Consider the following 19,850-nt stretch of genomic DNA (forward strand, 5'->3'; position numbering starts at 1 on the left):
AAGGAAATGAGGGAGTATTAAATTCGTGAGTGAGTGTGATTGAGACTTCCACTTACTTAGACATGCCAGTAAGATTCCTCCAATTTGCAACGAATTGTGGCTGCCACAATTTTGATTTGGTCCAAATGTGGTTTACAGTAATAGCGTGGCCTTTGTTCTGCTCTTCTAGTTGGACTATTGGAGGAACGAATCACTCTAACTTCATTACTTAGCCTCAATTTGTTGTTTATCACACGTCATAAAAAATCAGCATCTTTTACTATTCTTTTTTTTCAAATAGTTGAAAATTCTCACGACACTCGTTATCACAATATTGTTGAAATTGTTTTGGACATTGTTTTTATATTTATTATATCATATTAGTTATTGTCACTTAATTAATGGTTCTTATGCAAGGTCTTAATGGGAAATCCACTACTGAGTTGCAGTGCTGTTCAGATGAGGATTTCGATTTTTTTTTCATTTGACTACACGATAGTTATTGAGGTAGTAGAAGATTAGTAGTTTCTATTCTTCACTTTGTGGTTTCATACATTACAATGAAAAAGAGGTTTTCAAAATGGACTTATGTGTTAAATGATAATAACTACTAAGATAGAATTGAGAATAGTTTATATAAAATGACATCTATTAATTAACAAACTTATTTCGCAAAGAAAAAGGTTATCTTCAATATAAAAGTTTAATACATAAAACGAGAAATATATTACGAATAACTCCGTATATGAGATTTTCCAAATTATAAAATTTATAAAAAAGAAAAATCAATATTTGATCATCCCAAACCAAATTTTGAGTTTTTAGAAAATCTTAATTTAAGTTTAGGATTTTGAGTGTTTGGAAAATTCAACTGTGTAACATACTATTTTTAAGAAAAGGTTTATCCACAATTGAACTGTGGTTTAGCACCTATCGAATTATACATTATAAGTTTAATAAAACCAAAAATAAATTGAAAAAGTTAGATCCAAACAATTAAATTTTATGAAAATTCAAAAGAAAAGTAGTTAAAATTCAAAATTGTAAAATATGTTTTTTTGAAAAATGTGGGTTAGAGGGATTAAATGCACATATTAGATAGAAATTTTTGAATCTTATACCGAAAGAGACCCAACCAAATGAAAATATTTTTAATTTGATTGAATTATTCAACAAACTCCAATAATCTGGGTATATTCCTCTTTATTTTTGTTATGGATAAAAATATCTTTTGTTAAAAATTTGTACAATAAACAGTAGACAATGTTAACAATTATATAAGTAAATAAAAAAAATGGAATAATCTAAGGGTATGTCCTAATTGTTGAGGGTATATTTAACAATTCTTTGTGATGTGATTAGAGAGTGGGAGTAGCACACAATAGCCCAGATAGAAATGAGCCTATTGAACTTAGTCATCGGCCCACACCCTCATATGTCTTTTGAGAGTAGATTATTAAGTGAGTAAAACTATCTATTTCTTCTAAAAAATAATGATAGTTAAGAGACTAACTTTGATGAATGGAGAATATTTTATGCATTATTTATTAAATTTTTTATAATATAAAAATAAATAAGAGAGTTTAAATAATAATTGTAAAATAGTCATCAGTGTCGTTGTTATTAATAACAATTTTTCTTTTTTCTTTTTTAATATTAAAACACAATAAAATAAATAAATAAAAAGAGAGAGTACTACTTTAAAGACTAAACTTCATGTTAATAGAAAAGCAATTTGTTTTCTCAATCTGAAACATATAATCCATGCAAACGTATGAAACTTTGAAGCTAAGACATCACTACATCAGCATTCAACAACTAAGGACACCTTTCTAGCTCGTACTCCTTAATAGAGTTAAGCTTACAAATTATGAGTGAATAATTGCTTTGCACCCTCTTTTATCCAGTTTATATGGTGAATATATATATTTTTTAGACTTGCTTAAACCGAACTCAACAATGACACCATTTAACGGACCAAACTTCACTATCAAACCATCACCAAATGCCTCCAACCTCATATGACAACGATTTTGATTAAAATTATATTTATAAATTATTTCAATTATAAAAAATTAAATAATCAGACGTAAGTATCTGATGAACTTTACTTAAAAAATAAATTGTTTAAAAGAATTTGAGTTAAAGTTGAGATTGAAATAATCATTCATCAAACTTTATTTATATCTATTGTGAATTCAAAAGAAGAAAAAAATCAATTATAAAATATAAATTTAGTAATAAAAAATAAATACCCAAAAAACGTTTATTTAAAATTAAAAATGATATTGATTTTTACGGTGGATTTAGTTAGTAGGTTACAACTTACAACGGGATAGTTAGGTGTGAAATAAGTACTAGTTACTATTATAATTTTATGATTGATGGATTAGTCCCACTTTTGTGAATGTAAGGCTATATTGTCCCCACAAATGTAAGTTAGTGCCGACCACTTGCTTAAGGAAAAGTTCCCATAAGAAAGTGCAAATTCAATTCCTATTACTTGTGATTTGTGTGCATTGTGAATTCTTCTAAATGATAAATGACAAGGATTGCTCATAATTTTTGGATAATTCTAGAAGTTTTGAGGTAAACGATAAGAACAACAAAAGAAGATAAGCACATGTGTCAGCTTCCTCACATATATATATATATAAATATATCATAATAATATACAATAAAACGATATGAAATAAGTCGAGTTATTTGCTTTCCTTCACACGGCAGACAAAATTGAAATCAAATGTTAGTGAGGTATTTGTAAGATATGATTTGTCATATACTAATGTATCTAGATTTTATCGACATATATTTTTCACATATTATTAGTTTGCTAACAGTAGATCTCCCAATGGCACTTATTAAACAATAAAAAAGAATTATAAAATATTAGAAAAAGAAATAAAATTTTATAATTATTTAAAGTTTTGAAATTTTAAATGTGTTATTTCTTATCTCTCTATCTATATAAATATATATATTTTAAAATTTTAAATTTTTTTAACAAGTGATCCATTAATATTATTTAAAGAAACATTAATATTTTAATCATAATTATTAGATAAACTAGTTGGATATTGTCTATCGGATAATCTTGTTAATTAAAATAAAACTATTTATTATATTTTTTTATTAGAAACAATTTTTATTTATCTAAATTGATAGAATTTAACGATTGAAAATAACACAATTTTAAATTCGATAAAATTAAAAAAAGATAAATCTACAAATAAACTCACAATATTCAAATTAATAATCTAAAACGATAAAATATTTATAAATATGACAAAATTAAAGTACTCAAAACATTCATGTATCTAAATTTGTAATATTCATCACGTTAAAGTTGTTGATTATTTTAATTGAATTTATAATCTTTTAATTTGAACCAAGTTATACTACATTATTTAAATAAACAAGATAGTGTCTTTAAAAATCGTTAATTTCAACCGTGCCCAGAACCAATGATCAAAAAGTGAATTATCCGATAAAAAAACAGAAAGTGAAACATCATTGAAGAAATTTGATTGTACAAAGATTTTACGGATTTGGATTGTCTACCTTTGGCTTGTTAAAGGTAGAGTAACTTTAGGCAAATTTTGTGATAAAATAGAAGGGTATGATATTTATGATGGAGAGAGAATCATGAGAGAGAAAACAAAATGTAGAGAGATATAGAGAGAAAGGTAGGAAAAGGTAGAGAATCTAATAGGGAAAGGTAGAGAAGCCAGAGTTAGACAATCCAAATCCAGATTTTACAGTGTAAGCATTAGATAAGCGCGTTCATAATTGATGTAACAAAAAAGGGGCCCCATGATTTCAAATTTCAGTTTATTTGAAACGTTTGTTACCGTTGGTGAAGAATCATAGGTCCCAGATTTAAACCTTAAAAGGGAAATTTTTTGAACCGTCCTGGTGGTATGGGGCTTTGGGTACTTTGTTCAAAAAGGTATCTCTTATTAAATTTTCGTTAGATAGAAGCAATTATTTTCAATGGTTCCCCCTTCCTTCTCAACCAATAAATAAATAAGTAAAAAGGTGCATATGATGTTTCCTCTTATTTATTTTTCTCTTTTTAGGCCTATGTAGATAACAAGTCTATTTTATTTAGCTTCTTTATTTATTTAATTATAATGTTGATAGGTAAAAAAAATCCTCCTAATGATACATACTTTCAGTTAAATATATTTTAAAAATTAATAGATTTGATTTTAAATTTTAATTAAATACATTAATTTTCTAATATAATTTTTATTTATATTTAATTATGGACGAAATAATTCATTAAGAAATATGATTTAAATCAGTTAAAAGTTAAATGAGTAAAATGATTGAAATTCAAACTACGAAGAAAGAGGAAAAATTAATATAATTAATATACTAATATTTATCTAAAAAACAAATATTAATAACTACTTGAACATTAAACGGTTATGGTGCATTGAAGATTACCTAATTTTGTGATTAAAAAGACAGTTTGTTTGTCACTTAAAATTGTATGACTAAGTGTCTCTCTCAAATAAATAATGATATTTATCCTTTTCCATATAAGAATTAGCTAATTTAGCAATGAAATTAATTGCTATGAGCTAATGATGCAAAACTATCTACACATATACATAATTAAATAAACGTCAAATATATTTTTAGTGTTTATAAAATTTTTAACTTTTAATTTTAGTTTTTGTAAAATAAAAATATAATTTATAATCCATACAAAATTATCATATATATAATTTTAGTTTATTGTTAAATAAACATATATTTTTAAATAAATTTTTGCAAATATATTAACAACATTATGAAAAGTTCATCTATAAAAAATAAGTTAAAATTTCGATTTACAAGTCTATATTTTCTTTACTTTTATCTTAATTTTTTTAAATTTAACAAATTCATATTTAATTTATCTCAAGTTAAAAAATCATAAATTTTTAAGAAATAACTTCTTATAACTTTTTAAACATAAAAAAAATTTTAAAGTTAAGTAACAATTAAACATGTTTTTTTCGAACAAAGACTAAAAGTGTTTAGAAATTACTTTATAAGGATTAAAAAATTATATTATATTTTATAAAAACAAAAATTAAAAAAATAAAATTTTATAGGAACTAAAAACATACTTCACCTTAAATAAACTATAATATCAATTTATTATACTAATTCCTAAAACATTTTAACAAATGTTTACATAGAAAGATGTGGTTAAAAGTATTTGTAAAAGAAATTAGCAATAGCACCCGCCATAGCTAAAACAATTTCCCATTGATATATATTATTTGTTCCAACTAGAGAAATGATGAAAAAGGGAACATTTATGATGAAAAAATGGTTAGTTGGTGCAGAGTAGGATTTAGGTTAATTGTCAACGCAAGCACGTCTGACCAAACTACGGGAAAGTTGGAAAAATCGCTTCATAAATGAAACATACTCTTAAATATCAATGGATATATATACTATATGATGGAGTATTGAGTAAACAATTTCAAATTCGAAAAAACAATAACACGAGTATCTTGTGATTTCATAGGTTTTTCATTCCAAGATGTATATGCTTTCCTTGCCAAAGATACATTCCCTCTTTCAGTTTGTGCTAGCTAACTTATTACTGTTACATTTTTAATATTGTTGATATAAGCAAAGAATCCCAGTAAAATTACTAATTTTTTAAATCAAGTTTAAACAAACTTTTTATTTGACCTTGAATTGAAAATAAGTCCCTCTAGTCAAATTTAGTGCATGCTTTTTTTAACGAAAATAAAAATAATAATTAATTATTATGTTAATATTTTTTCTTTCACTTGCATTTAAAATTAAATATTTTATTTTTAATTTTTCACTTAAACTAGTTGATCTACTCACTTATCTCAATTTAGTGCATGTTTATATTTACTTTTACGCTAGAAAAATAGTAATTTTAAATGTCCCTGTAAATATAGTTCATATAATAACTGAATAAACATTTCAAACACTTATGGTCCTAAAAGTAATTTTGACATAAGTAAACTTTACTAAATGGAAATGTTATTGCTTTGATTTGAAATGATTTATAACTTTAAATAGAGATTCAAAGGTTTTGATTACAAAATATATCAATCTTTTTTTTTTAACTAAAATTATGATTAACTTTTTTTTACCAACAACAAATCAGAAAGTATACGGTTAGGTTCATCTGAAATTAGGTGATATTAATACTTATTTATTTTTGTTGAAAAATGACACAGGGGTAATATCGGAACTCAAAAGTTATTCTTTGTTTCGTATATATAAAGTCGATGTTCGCGAGAAAGACATAGAAAGAGAGAGAAAAAAAAGAGAAAAACAGAGCAAGATACAGAATTTGAAAACAAAGTCTAAAACTTTAAGAAAAAATAGAGAATTGGGTGTTACTGTTTGAGGAATATGGAAGAAGTTGTGTTGCTAGTGGATGATTTGAAGTTACTTTCTGGAACTTCTCACTGTAGAATATGTCATGAAGAAGAATTTGAAAGCTCCAAAACCTTGGAATCACCTTGTTCTTGTTCTGGAACAGTTAAGGTAAGAAACAAAAAAAACATAATTTGTTAAGCAAAATATGCTTTTATTAATTTTCTTTAGTTTTTATTTTTCAGATATTTTTTTAAATAGCGTAGGTTAGTATTTAGTTGTTAAATTTTAATCAATAAGTGGTTTGTGTTTGTATGGTTCAGTTTGCTCATAGAGATTGCATACAAAGATGGTGCAACGAGAAAGGAAATACAACTTGTGAAATATGTCTCCAGGTATGGTGATTGATTCTGAATCTTGATCATAACATTCTTTTCATTTTCCGTTAATTTGTAATAATTTTGATTTTTTTAATGTTAATGGTAATAATCAAATTTTTTAACTATTTATTAAAAAAATAAGGAAGAGAGAGTTATCTATGTGGACACGTATTTTGCTTTCGTTAGGAATTATGGTTAGGCTTCCCTATTTGATTTTGACTTTATTATAGTAACGATGATGATTTTCTTTTTTATTTAGTATTTGTCTTTTGCTTAGCTTAGCTAAGCTTAGCTCACTATTAAAATTTATCCGTTTTAGTATACTATGTCTTTATCAAGGTTTTTTTGTTTGTTGGTTTCTCATGAAGAAAAACTAACATAAATAAAGCCTCTTTAGTTGTTCTGTCTTCATTTCAATATTGCATTGCATAAGTATAAATATGGGTGTATTTTTGGGGAGCTAAAATTGAAAATTGATTTTATTTTTTTGCAGCAATATGAACCTGGATACACAAGTCCTCCAAAGAAGTCTGAGATTAATGATGAAGCAATGTCTATTAGGTACTTTCCCGCGTTTAATTCAATTAAAAAGAACTTCCAACTAATTTTTTTAATTTATTATAATTTAATCAATCATTACTATATTATGGATTTGGGGTGTTGGGTATTAGTTGTGTGTTTTTTAAAAACTTTTTATAAAAAATAAAATTTTATGACATTAAATTTGATGATACTACTTATGAAGGGAGGAGGAAGAAGCTTCAAACGAAAGAAGAGAAAGTGAGGTGGAAGGAATTGTAATAGAAAGCGATAACTCTGAATGCAGCTCTACCGCAGATAGAAGCGCGTCTTATTGTCGATCACTGGCATTAGCTGTAAGCACTGTATATCTCTACTTTCTTATAATTAATTATACGTAATTATGTACCCAAACAAACAATCTATTAAGTGGAAGACAACTAAAGCAATCTATTTATGCTTAAAAAAATTTCACTTAATAAAATTTTTCCAAACTTTTTTTGTACTTAATAATATTATAATATTTTAAATTTAAAAATAATAAATCTTATCTGAAATTAATATTATTTCAATAAATGTTAAATTAGTTATCAACTGAAAAATAAGTATTATACAAAATCAATTATATTAATTTAACAAATAATTTATTATTTTATAGTGTCTATCAAATAGTTTTTATTTTTTTTTAAATTTAATAATTTTATTAAAATATTATTAGACTTCAAAGACCTCTATTAAAATTTATCTTATAGACCTACGTGTGTATAAGTGCAAGTGCCTTTTGCATTTGCTAATTGTTCGAGAATTGTACCGTACACCCTTCCAATTGTATTTCCCACCCCCCGATTTTTCCTAAAAACTATTTTGCCTTTTTTTATTTTGTATAAAACCATAAATATTTAAAAATTATAAACTTTCGAAATAATAAAAAGTTAGTTTTTTTATATTTTTGAAATATTTGTTAAATTTGAAACTTTCGAAATTTAATTTTTCAGAAAATTTAACCAATTTCTTCGAAAGTTTTGATGAATTTGAAACTTCTGAAATTAGATATGAAATTTATTAATTTATTACTATAAATATATTACTATTAATTGATTACTATAAATTTATTACAATTAATTTATTACTATTTATTACTAATAAAAATGCATTTCGGAACTTTCATATTGTTCCCAAACCTTCGAAGTTTGTTTCGAAAATTTCATTGAATACCAAACTTCCGAAACAATTTTAGAACTTTCCACGAATATCAAAGTTTCGAAACTGAAAAACTTCATGTTTCTGAATTTTATATTTTGAAACTTTCAGATTGTTAGAAAGTTTCGAAGATTTATGTATTTCGAAAGTTTTAAAATTTTAGGAAAAAATCAACTTCGAAAGTTTCATAAAAATTTTCGAAGATTTGAAAAATTAATATTTCGAAAATTTCAAAATTTCGAAGTTTATCTTACTTCGGATGTTTGCAAGTATGTAATTCATACAATTCAAACTTTCGAATAAAATGGGTCAAAAAAAGAAAAGAGTAATTTTTTGGTAATATTAAAGACAATTTGATATTTTCCATGAAGATGGGGTGGAAGCTACAAGTGATACAAAACCCATTGTTCATCTGCACCCTATTTTTCCTCGCACAAATGTAAAATATACTACGGGAACGTTTTCGGCAAAATGCAGTACAATAATCATGCCTTTAAACAAAATAAAGTTGACGCACTGCACTGCACTTGTGGAAAATAACAAGTCAGGTTGATTTCAATTGCCACTGCCAACTGGAATGCCAGTTGCCTAATACAGGGCTATGAGAAGAATTGATAAAACAAATTTTATCTGTTAAGAAACAGATTTTGTTGACCCTCTTGTGAGATTTTCCTGGTACACGACTCTTCCATAAACGAATATTGTTTTTTTAAAATAAAATAAAAGATTGTATTTTCATTTTAATCATTAATGAATTATTTTTATACAACGTACATGAGTTATTTTAATAATGAACGATTACTTACAAACATTGAGCTCACAGCCTCACATTTTGGATCAACTTGATCTTATCTTAGTTGAACCTGGTCTATTTACAAGTTCAGATTTGAGAATTAATCCAGTCAAAATTTGGGAAGGGTGAAGAATGAACATAACCCATCCCACAAACACCCATATACTTTTACTTCTAAAATAAATAACTATTTACATACCACTACATAAATTTAACTGTAGTTGGGAGTTTTTCCCAACAGATATTGAATTTGATCAAATTTAAACTGGTTACTAGTAGAAATGCTGAAAAATAACTTACAGCTTTTCTTCTGCAGTTTACACTTGGGTTACTAGTAAGACATTTTTTTGTAGTGCTTACATGTGGAACAGAAGAGTACCCATTTACACTGTTTACTGTAAGTAGTGTACTACATTTCCAGATTTCAATTTTGAATGAAAAAAGAAACATAAACGCTATGAATAAATGCACAAGGACAACTGAACTAATGGCATTTTATGAACTAATGGCATTTTATGAACTACTTTTGTTGTAGGTCATTATATTAAAGGCTTGTGGAATTATTATACCCATGTACATAGTTTATAGGACAATCGGAGCCATCCAGAATAGCATTAAACGCTATCAAGATTCTTACTACGTCACATCCCTTTCTGATGATGGAAATGAAGCACAGCACGAAGAAAATTTAATACACTAATAGGTTTTTTACTTCAGTGTGTATGATACTCATGATGATGCTTGTTCAATTCCAAAATTTTCCTTCAAAAATATACACAATGAAATCCTGATAAAAGTACATTTTCAAAACTTCCCCAACCGTATGTAGTATTCAATCTCTCTATTACCACTTTCACTGCAACTATTTACAAGACTACAACATACAAAAGAGATCTGCTTGATAACTAACATATACAAAATCCTGATGTACTATTTTCAAGATTACCATCAACAAAAATTATGGCCGTATAACATTTATTTTACCTATTTCTTGATTTCCAATAATAATGTCTTGAAATAGTTTTAGCATCGTTGTAGCAGTTTTCTCGCCTTACGCTGAAGTTTTCTTAGGGAAGGATCACAAACAGTTTCCTGGCAACTCAAATTTGTAGCAGTATTGTTCAATTTTTGTATGATAACTATTATCTCATCAACCCAACTTTGATTCAAAGAATTTGTTTCAGAAGATCCTTTTCTGCATTTACCATAAGAGGCCTCAAATTCTCTAGACTTGGCAGCAGCCTTCTGAAGCACAGAGGTCGGTAGTCCTGAAATAAAATAGGGAGGTCTTATATATTCATAACAAACAGTATGATCATATCACACATTAACAGTATTTGGTGAGATTGCCATCCCAAGTTTAAGCTTTAATATAGAAAGCCTAAAATATATATAGCAATAGTTCAATGAACCAAAAAATTAATGCAACCCGCAGATGTTTGTATATAAGTGAAATAATCTTTAGGATAGTTCAAAACAATAAAGCAACATACCAGCTAATCGAGCAACATTAACACCATAGCTCTTGGGGCAAGCACCAAGGGTCAGCCTGTAAAGAAAGGTGACTTCATCCAAACCTTCAATTCCACTACCAACTTGGCATGCCATGTGACAGAGACAGACCTTCACAAAGGCAGGAAAAGGAAACTCAAATATAATTATGTTTCTAAACACTAGCCAAAATGGAAGGTAGGACAAATCACTAGCACCAGAATGTAAACTTTATATAGCATATGATATCTATATAGGTTGTGACAGGTGATTTATAGGCAGTACTTTGAACAAATTTGAGCATTCAAATATTATTACAAGCATTGGAGGATAATTAAATATACCACTGATGATTATACAGAATAAAAATCCGGGTATACCTTGGGATCTTTGAGATAATCTATAGCCAATCGATGATAATGTGTAGAAAACAATCCACGACACTGCACCCTACGTACAAGATGTTCTAATACTGATTCCCTGCCAAAATTTGAATGCACAAAGCAGAATATGAGATGAGTAGTCAGAAAATCAATCATGAATGATAAAACCACTGGGGAATAGATGCAATCCCACAACAAACACTTACGCAATGGCTTGTCCATCAGATGTTGAGGTCCCTCGCCCAAGCTCATCCAGAGCCACCAACGAATTACGAGTTGCCGATGACTGTACCCACCATAAAAAAGTACATAATCAGAATGGAAGTATCCATCAATCAGGTTGGGTATACATATACAAATATAATGCATTGGTGGCCAATAATAAGTGGACAAAATGACCTAAATCAATAAAGATAGGATTCTAAACATGTCTATGACTAGATGTCTGCATAACCCAAATTACAAATGATACAAAGTGAAGCGATACTCAAAGGACCATCTTACCAGCATTGTTGCAGTTTCTGAAAGCTCAGTTAAAAATGTACTTTGGCCAGCCATGATATTATCTCGGGCGCCCATCCGAACAAAAATTCGGTCCACAGGAGACAACTCAAAACTTTCTGCGGGGACATCTGCCCCTACCTGTGAAAGAAATTAAAATCAATAACTCCAAAGGTAAAAGATAAGCTCACTCAAGACAAGCCTCAAAGCCAAAGGGGCGGGGTTCCAGTTTTCTACATAATCTCCCTCACCCTCATAACAGAAAAATATTTAATGAGAAAAGTAACTTGACTTAAAAACTTCACCTGGGCCAAAATCACAGCCATGCAAACTTGGCGAAGAAGGGTTGACTTCCCACCCATGTTAGGACCTGTAAGAAGAATAAAGGAGGCGTGATCTGGACCACCAATTGTTATGTCATTAGGTACAAATGCACCCTTTCCTAAGGAATCACTCCTAATAACTGGGTGTCCCAGGCTTTTAGCATAGAGGTATGGAGCTTCATTTGTACATAAGGTGCCAACAAAACTCGGTCTGCATTTTGGTCCTTCATAGTAATCACTGGCAATAGCTAAATTGATCAAAACATCCAGTTCTGCAACATGTAAATGCAACATCCGGTTTAAGCCAAGTAAAAGGAAAAAAAACGTAAGGTTTTCTATTTAAAAAGCACAACAAATTCAACTTATAAAAATTCCTAAGGAAAGGCATGTGTTGAATCAAGGTAAAAGGCCAAAACAAGATAACTTAATTTCAGCTAAAGAAATATAGGTTCCAACAGCAGGTATTAAACAAAGGAGAATAGAGGAGCATGTACTTCAGAAATGGTTCAGGCTTACCAGCAGTTGCAGACACCAGCTGCTTCCACTGGGTGTGATGTTCACAAAAACGCCCAATCAATCTCTGCAATGTACTTTTCAATAAGGACTCCCTTTCAGATTCAGCTCCCGAGAGCTCTCTCAAAAGCGATTTAATATCTGGAGTCCAATACCTTGAGAATCCCTGCAAATGCCAGAGGAGAAAATGAGGGTAAATTCCTTTATAATGAAAGTCATAATTGTTGACTATGTTCAAGAGCCAACCAACAAATTCACAGGGATTATATTTCTAATCACTTGCGACCAACATATTAGTATATCCTTGCATTCAATCCATACAATTTTCAGAGCATGGTCTTCTTACTTTTTTGGATGAACGCAACTCATAATCCCGAGGAATATTCTGACACAAGTTTTCCGGAACTTCCAATAGGTATGTGTCCTTTCCAATATTGACATAAGAGATCTGTAATAGACAAATAAGAACATTCAAAAATTGATCTTATGCGCTATAATAAGACCAAACTTCAATTGTTTCCATTATGCGCATCTGTCTTACTGATGTGCCTCCAAGTAATTTCCTCTGTTCCTTGAGATGCTTTAATAAACTGGACTCAATCTCTTTAACTGCCTTACAAGCTGAATCATACTCTATGTCAGCTCCTTCATGAGGTATTATTCGGCCGGAGTTATTGGCTTCCACCCAATCAAAGGCATCCTTGAAATGATTCAGATCCATGCAAACATCAGGAAGACCTTTACCTACATTTGAGAACAGTCCATGCATCAAGCAATAGCTGCAGAGTGGTTTCATAGCATATATTTATTTATTAAGATAACTGTACCAGGTGTTAAAAGATGACTAAGTTGTCTAGATTTGACATCATTCAAAATGACACTAAGTGACAAGCAAGCTTGTGCCATTACTTCAAGACCACGCAGAGCTGAAATAAACTCTTGCAGCTGTTTCTTTGATGCATCCTCATACAGAACCACTTTATTAGCATTTCTTCCACTAGCATCACTGCAATCACGAAAATCAAGGAGCATGAATACTTCAGAAGACAATGACAATCCCTATGGTCTGTAAATAATATCATGCATAGTTATTGCACAAGCGTATTTTACCTAGTAGAGAACACCCGTGCGAGCAACCGCTCCATGTCAGGTAGCTTTGATAATTCCTTTCGAAATTCTAGTGCGTGAGGTAGATTAACTCCCTTGAAAGTAATAGTATATCAAAATGATTGACAAAATGTACTGATTTAGTATCTGGAAAATGATAGATTAAATCTAGCCAAGTATTGTTCAGTAGATGTCAAAACTTAAAACTGTACATGACAAGAAATCATCTGTTTATATCAGTTCAAAAGCAACACAAACAGAAAAACAGAAGATATGTGTTGCTGAACCTACCAAATAAAGCAAACTGTCTGGGATCTACATAGGATGAGGGGGCTAGGTTTCCCCAAAAGAAATCAATAGCTAATTGTTTCATTAACATAAATAGGACAAGATGAACGGTGATTGACATATTTATTTATTTTTTAAAAAAACAAGCATAATTCCCCACGAACAGTGCTAGTAAGTCCAAAAAGATATGCCAAAAGTTTTACCAGAGCATTCAGTAGTGGGATAGACTAAAAGGAAAAAAAAAAACAGAAGAAAACAAATAGATATAGCTGACATGAAGGAAAAAACCAACAGTTTTGGAGTTCTGCTTGATTTACCTAGTGTATAGTGGAGCAAACTAAAGGAACATCAGAATCAAAAAACAAAATGCATGGCAAGGGAATCTACCTTTAAACCTGCAACAGCTTCCTGGCGTTCCTTAATTGATTCCACATGACATAATGGTCTTGCAAGCCATGACTTTAGCAGTCTCTTCCCAAATGCCGTAACACATTGGTTTAATTGAGCATAGAGCGTGCTACAGAAGAAACACCATTTCAGTGAAATATAGACATACAATACCCATCTAGAAAGAGTGCAGGTAATCGAAAGAAAATTATACCCTGAAGACTCTCCATTTCTGCTATTCTCAAAAATCTCAAGATTCTCCAAGGCTGCTGCATCAAGAACCATGTATGGTTTTGAAGCAAAACCACTGAAAACAGAGCATGGAAGCAACTCAAACTGTGCAAATCTAAGCAACTGCTCATCTAGGAAAGCCTGTTTCAAATAATAGAGAGCACCGCCAAGGGCTGAAAGTGCACTTCTGCTATTATGACCTGTTTTCACGAGCTCCAGTAAAACATCTGGCAGACAGTCTAATCCACCATCTTGATCACTAACATCATTATTGTGCCCATAAATTCTCTTTAATTGATCTACAGTTTTGTCAGCATCCCAGAATTCCACAATTGGAATTAATTCATTCACTAGAGGGTTTCTGGTGTGTTTCAGCAGTACCCTTTCTGTTTCAGCACTGAGTATTTTAGCAGGTTTTACAATTTCAACCGGTCTGATCTCAGACAAGATACAGCATAAGTGACTGCACTCCGAGTCGTCGTTGAACTGCCATATATAAGCAATTAGAATATTAATTAGGTCCATGTTCAGTAGTATGAATGTTAACCAAATGTTACAGTTTCCTAAAACAATTTGAGGAAGGAGTGAAGCAATCAACCAAATATTGAAATTTTGAGCAAAAACTTGTAACAAATATTGAAATCTTGAGAAAACTTATAACAAATATGAAGTTACCATCGCATATTCTTGAAAAATTAATCCCGAAAACCAAAACCACCTCAATCTCCTCTTTTCATTCCCAGTCGTGATAAAGAATTAGATACTTAAAAGTTTGATGATATTTACTGATCTCGTCAACAATTTTGGGATGAGTTTATTTGTATAATTTTTTTACCAGAATTAGAATATATAGTCGTACCTGCCCAATAATGACTCTGCTTGTGGTAACATCAACCACACAAACACCGTAGGTGCGCTCTGACATTTCATTTGGATGGTTCCCATGGTGCTCAGTCAGTGCCATTAAATATGCAGCTTCGGGATTTGCTGACATGAACTCCCCATCCGTTAATGTGCCTTTTGACACCACGGCACATATTTCCCGTCTCACAACCTAGAAGACATCAAGTTTTAGAGATTAGAGATTATTGGTCCACCAGCAACACTAGGATTAGAAAGACAAATCATTTGATAGGATAAAAAAGATTCAAAATGGATAGAAGTCACAGTAGTATCAAGAAAAAAGGTAAAATACAACAACTTTTCTGGTTTAGGTGAGGTGTAGTCGTACCTTATCTTTAGAGCCCTTCTCCTTGCGACGAAGCTCCAGCTGTTCAGGTGTTTCAGTCTGCTCTACAACAAGAACTCGATAACCCTGCTCATCCGAGGCAATTCAGTAAGTTCCTCTCTGAAGTTTGCTTTGTAGGACATATTAATTAATCAGTAGCAGAGGAAAATAACGAAAAAAAGTGATTCATGTGACAAACCTTCCTAGCTAGTTTCTCCACATTAGTTGAGAAATTCCTCTCTGGAAATCCACAATGAGGTTGCTCTCCCTAAAACAGTCACATTTTAACCAATAAATATGCACGATTCAGCCTAAGCAAATACAGCACCTTTGAGAACTCACACTAACCTTCATATACTGCAAGGTAAGCTCTTTTGCTCCTACGTGTGCATCCATTTCAAAAAGCTCATAAAATTTACCCATCTGCTCCAATAAAAGGGGGAAAGAAAAATCTTATTTGATTGTAACCTATATGGAATGGACAAAGGGCACTAAGAAACTTTAGCAAATTAAAACCTTGAAAAACAAAACTTTGTCCATGTGTTTTGACTTGAAGTCCCACCATTGTCTCTGCATTCATCAAACCATGTATAAATTGCATGCAACATTAAAATTGAGAGTTTCACACCACTACTTTTGCAGTAATTACCTGGCCTTCGGTCAAACTCCTCAAGAAATCTGGAGGCACGTAGAGAGTTCTTGAATCATAATTTTCATCTCCTGGATGTCTTCGGTTGGCATCCTTGCGATCTCTGTACCATGACAACATATATACAGTGAGCCATAAAATTAAAATATAAACCAGCAAATTAAATGTTTGAGAAAATGGCAATAACAGTTGATAAGTGTGTACACAAAGTGGTATGCCATACAAGTCCATTCAATAAATAAGAAGTTAATTTTGGCATAGAAAGATTTTCACAAAATACTACCATCAATACAGTCAGCAGCACTCACTCTCTCAGAAAGCGAAACTTCTGAGCTTCGCGGGACGCAAATCTTTCAGAGGCATCACCAGTTGGAACATTGTCAGCACCATCAGATGTCTTTTTAACTGCAAAATGCAAGAGATGGTATAATTCTTTGTTTTCAAATATTGCATAATGAATGAGAAGATGCATCATGAAAGTGAAGGCGGCAAGAGAAACAAATCGCATAAAATCATAAATAACTAATAACTTTGTATGTAATCTCGCATATAACATTGGAGAATGGCCTCTTGCATCTCATTTATCCAACCTAACCTATGTACCACTCACACTTTAAAATGAAGGCATATTCTTGGTCTGACAGCATGTAAGTGTCTGTTTTGGGTCTACAGTACATGCTTGTTCTTGGTAAAACCTAACTGCTATCTTTGATTTCCTTTTTCTTTAAGCCTATTTTCATCTTCATTTGATGGAAAAATACACTTATTACTATGCCGGATTTGAAAATCCACATATTTAATGCCCACACCACCAACAAGGAATGTGTGTTAGGATGCATTCAAATTAATATTATGATGATAAGTAAATAACAGGAAGAGAATTAATCAAAACATGGTTTCAAGAGACAGAGATTGAGGGGTGGATTAACTTGGTCACTTACCCTCCAAATTATTCACATGCTCCAATGGTGAGAGCTTAACAGCTACCCTATTAACTTCAGTTCCACTTCTGCTCTTTTTTGCAGGCTCTGATTTCGCCGCTTCACCTAGTTTCCGCTTTTTGGGTTCAACCTTGCCATTAGTCTTTCCTTTAACACTCTCTGCAGCAACATCATTTTCATCCTCCAGCTCCATTTCTTCTTCATCATCATCATCACCAACATCCTCCAATACAGCATTCTTCCCCCAATCTTCATCATCTGAATCATCATTATCATTATCATTATCATTATCATTATCATCATCATCATCATGTTCTTCTTTTTCCTCTTTAGGACTATCTTCTACAACATTCTCCTCAATCACCATTTTTCTGATAGGGGAAGAACCGCGACGAAGCCGTTTAAGCTTCTTCGAAGAACGTTCCTGAATCCATTCGAATTTCTCCTTGGAAAGGTCGATGGATTCCTCTTCGTCATCGTCGTAGTGAATACGATGCTTGGAGGTAAGCTTATCAAATGATTTGACGAAACCTTCGTACCAAGCATCGTCAATAGGCCAATAAACTTTGATCCTTTTGCCAATGACTTGATCAGCGAAGGGAGAAGGAGAAGGAGAAGGTTGTGGCGGTGTAGGAGAAGCGCCGATTATGAGAAGGGGTTTGGGTTTGTGTTGTTTGGGATTGAGAGGGGAAGGTGTAGTAAGGGAAGGAGTAGGGTTAGGGTTAGGTTTTATTTTGGGGTTGGATTTGGAGAGAGTAGGAGAAGGAATAGGGGAAGGGGAAGGGGAAGGGGTTTTGGTGAAGAAGGCGGTGATTTGACGCTGTGGATTGACGAGGGGTGATCGGCCATTGATATTGCGACGGGAGGAAGACATTGTTGCCTGTGTGTTATGTGTTCAAAGAAAAGAGTGAGTGAGTGAGTGAGAGAAATGGAATCAAACGGTAATATTAAAAGGTAGCGGAAATTAGCGGGAAATGTTTCTCGCACATGGCGGGAACTCGCGGCTCTAGCTTATTCAGATTCCAGTGGTCGCCGCACGCTTTCCAATTTCTAAGTCTACTCAATCAATCAACAGTAATAACAAAAAATTGCAACGTCAATAACCAATAAATATGGTAAAACACAAAGGTCAATAGGTACTTCTCTATAGCACAATATAAGAAAAATGATTCAGCAAGTATTTTGATAATTTACTCCTCTAATTTTTTCTGGGACATCCTCTGCATCTTTTCTGTATGATATTATACCACCTCCTTGAAGTTAATTGTATTATGGTAGCACAAGTAAAACGCATTTACACAAGAGAAAACCACTAATTTTGCTGTGTTATATCTTCTTCCTATATCAATCTCTTATTCTATTTTCATCTCATGTTAAACCGGGATAGTATTAAACTTGTCTATGATAGATCAGTTTACTTTTGACAATTATATCAAATAGAACTACTGCATACTATCTTCAACTCTAAAGCAAACAAGTTTGTGCACGCACACTTAAAAGTCAATCATAAAATTAGACTTATTAAATAAATTACTACTTATGATTTAGACACTTCAGCAACAACACCAATGGTATGGTAAGTGACAGAAGTTCACGTTGCGGAGTCCGGGGATGGCTAGAAAACGGCCTCTAAAAGCAGTTAAATAGTGGTGGAGGTATAACTATTAGTGGTGGAGGTATAACATGGAGGTTTTGAAGAATGAAGAAAGAATGGAGGAGATGGGAGGGAACCAGAGGGCAAAGTAAGATTTGTGAACTTGAAGCCTTTTTCCTAATAAGAGTTGAATTTTAAGTTGACGTGGAGTACTTATAGCTTTTTCGTGCCGTGCAGCATCCAGCATGTACTCTACAATGAAATCATTCATTTTATTGTTTAATCTCCAAAATTTATGTAGCGAAACCAAAAAAAAATATCATTCATTTTATTGCAACCATACTTCCCCAAGATCAGCGATATAAATACAAATTGGATAATTAAATCGTTTAAAATTGTGAAAACAGTATTCAAAATAATATAAAATTTGTTTATTCTTTAATCATTTTTAATTTGAACTTTAAAGTAATTTTTGAAGTTAAGGAAAACTGGACATACGATTTGAAACCTACGGGGGAACAGTTTTTTCCTATTTCCATCTCGTTTCTATTAAACGATTATGGTACGATGGTTAAACATAATGCAGCGCCCAACTTGTTCCCGTTTTGTCAAAAAAAAAGTGTTCCTTTTTTAGGCTTTACCCTTCTTTTTACAAAAGATTTCTCCATTAATAAGCAACTCAATGCTCACTTCAAATTTGCAGTTCTATCAGTAACATATAAAAATTAAATGCGCAAATGACTTCAGTTACTATTACATAAGCATTTCTACTCTCTAGCTAACAATACAAAGAATCCACATGACCTAGACAAAACCAAACCACAAGAAAAGAAAATTACTATGATTTCCCCTACGGTCGACCAGCAATCTTGTGCCAGCTTCAAGAAACCAGATTGCCATCAAGCATCAATAAATCTTATATCGAAGGTTTGAGGATGTATCTGCCATACATTCAACGCTGCATACTCCTCTAAACA

General features: G+C 31.4%; 3 protein-coding genes across 5 annotated transcripts in view; 1 reads left to right on the forward strand and 2 right to left on the reverse strand.

Annotated features, from left to right (window-relative positions):
* The first annotated feature begins 6,255 nt into the window (after positions 1 to 6,255).
* Positions 6,256 to 10,224, forward strand: LOC101498829 (uncharacterized). 3 transcript variants are annotated; one of them, XM_012714172.3, is made up of 6 exons: positions 6,256 to 6,516; positions 6,669 to 6,740; positions 7,219 to 7,286; positions 7,471 to 7,609; positions 9,554 to 9,634; positions 9,773 to 10,224. In XM_012714172.3, the coding sequence occupies exons 1-6, from the start codon at positions 6,382 to 6,384 to the stop codon at positions 9,935 to 9,937; spliced, it is 660 nt and encodes a 219-aa protein (XP_012569626.1). In that variant the 5' UTR covers positions 6,256 to 6,381; the 3' UTR covers positions 9,938 to 10,224. The 3 variants fall into 3 exon arrangements, with proteins under 3 accessions (XP_012569626.1, XP_012569627.1, XP_004494417.1); XM_004494360.4 differs by having other exon boundaries at positions 6,257 to 6,516; positions 7,471 to 7,600; positions 9,773 to 10,066; XM_012714173.3 differs by lacking the exon at positions 9,554 to 9,634 and having other exon boundaries at positions 7,471 to 7,600.
* Positions 9,976 to 19,068, reverse strand: LOC101498481 (DNA mismatch repair protein MSH6). The gene is made up of 21 exons (XM_004494359.4): positions 17,280 to 19,068; positions 16,647 to 16,743; positions 16,339 to 16,441; positions 16,206 to 16,259; positions 16,038 to 16,112; positions 15,889 to 15,957; positions 15,693 to 15,776; positions 15,321 to 15,515; positions 14,445 to 14,947; positions 14,231 to 14,360; positions 13,559 to 13,650; positions 13,276 to 13,454; positions 12,990 to 13,192; positions 12,795 to 12,896; positions 12,452 to 12,614; positions 11,918 to 12,207; positions 11,616 to 11,753; positions 11,318 to 11,397; positions 11,109 to 11,208; positions 10,731 to 10,860; positions 9,976 to 10,505 (listed from the first exon to the last, which is right to left on the reverse strand). The coding sequence occupies exons 1-21, from the start codon at positions 18,151 to 18,153 to the stop codon at positions 10,261 to 10,263; spliced, it is 3,906 nt and encodes a 1,301-aa protein (XP_004494416.1). The 5' UTR covers positions 18,154 to 19,068; the 3' UTR covers positions 9,976 to 10,260.
* Positions 19,069 to 19,516: 448 nt separating this feature from the next.
* LOC101499469 (DNA replication licensing factor MCM7) overlaps positions 19,517 to 19,850 on the reverse strand; it is a 5,769-nt gene continuing 5,435 nt past the window's right edge. The window contains exon 17 of the mRNA XM_004494363.4: positions 19,517 to 19,850. Within this exon, the coding sequence (XP_004494420.2) occupies positions 19,773 to 19,850 (78 nt within the window). The 3' untranslated portion in view covers positions 19,517 to 19,772.

This window comes from Cicer arietinum, chromosome 3 (assembly GCF_000331145.2).
Source record: "Cicer arietinum cultivar CDC Frontier isolate Library 1 chromosome 3, Cicar.CDCFrontier_v2.0, whole genome shotgun sequence".
Lineage (NCBI taxonomy): Eukaryota > Viridiplantae > Streptophyta > Magnoliopsida > Fabales > Fabaceae > Cicer > Cicer arietinum.

What these genes read in the sequence shown, in the direction of transcription:
- LOC101498829 (XM_012714172.3), top strand. Translation starts at nt 6,382, where the DNA reads ATGGAAGAAGTTGTGTTGCTAGTGGATGATTTGAAGTTACTTTCTGGA. An exon ending in GATGAAGCAATGTCTATTAG is followed by an intron (nt 7,287 to 7,470) that starts GTACTTTCCCGC and finishes CTACTTATGAAG; the next exon opens with GGAGGAGGAAGAAGCTTCAA. An exon ending in TGGCATTAGCTGTAAGCACT is followed by an intron (nt 7,610 to 9,553) that starts GTATATCTCTAC and finishes TTTCTTCTGCAG; the next exon opens with TTTACACTTGGGTTACTAGT.
- LOC101498481 (XM_004494359.4), bottom strand. Translation starts at nt 18,153, where the DNA reads ATGTCTTCCTCCCGTCGCAATATCAATGGCCGATCACCCCTCGTCAAT. An exon ending in TGGAGAAACTAGCTAGGAAG is followed by an intron (nt 15,777 to 15,888) that starts GTTTGTCACATG and finishes TCGGATGAGCAG; the next exon opens with GGTTATCGAGTTCTTGTTGT. An exon ending in GCTGGTGTCTGCAACTGCTG is followed by an intron (nt 12,208 to 12,451) that starts GTAAGCCTGAAC and finishes TACATGTTGCAG; the next exon opens with AACTGGATGTTTTGATCAAT.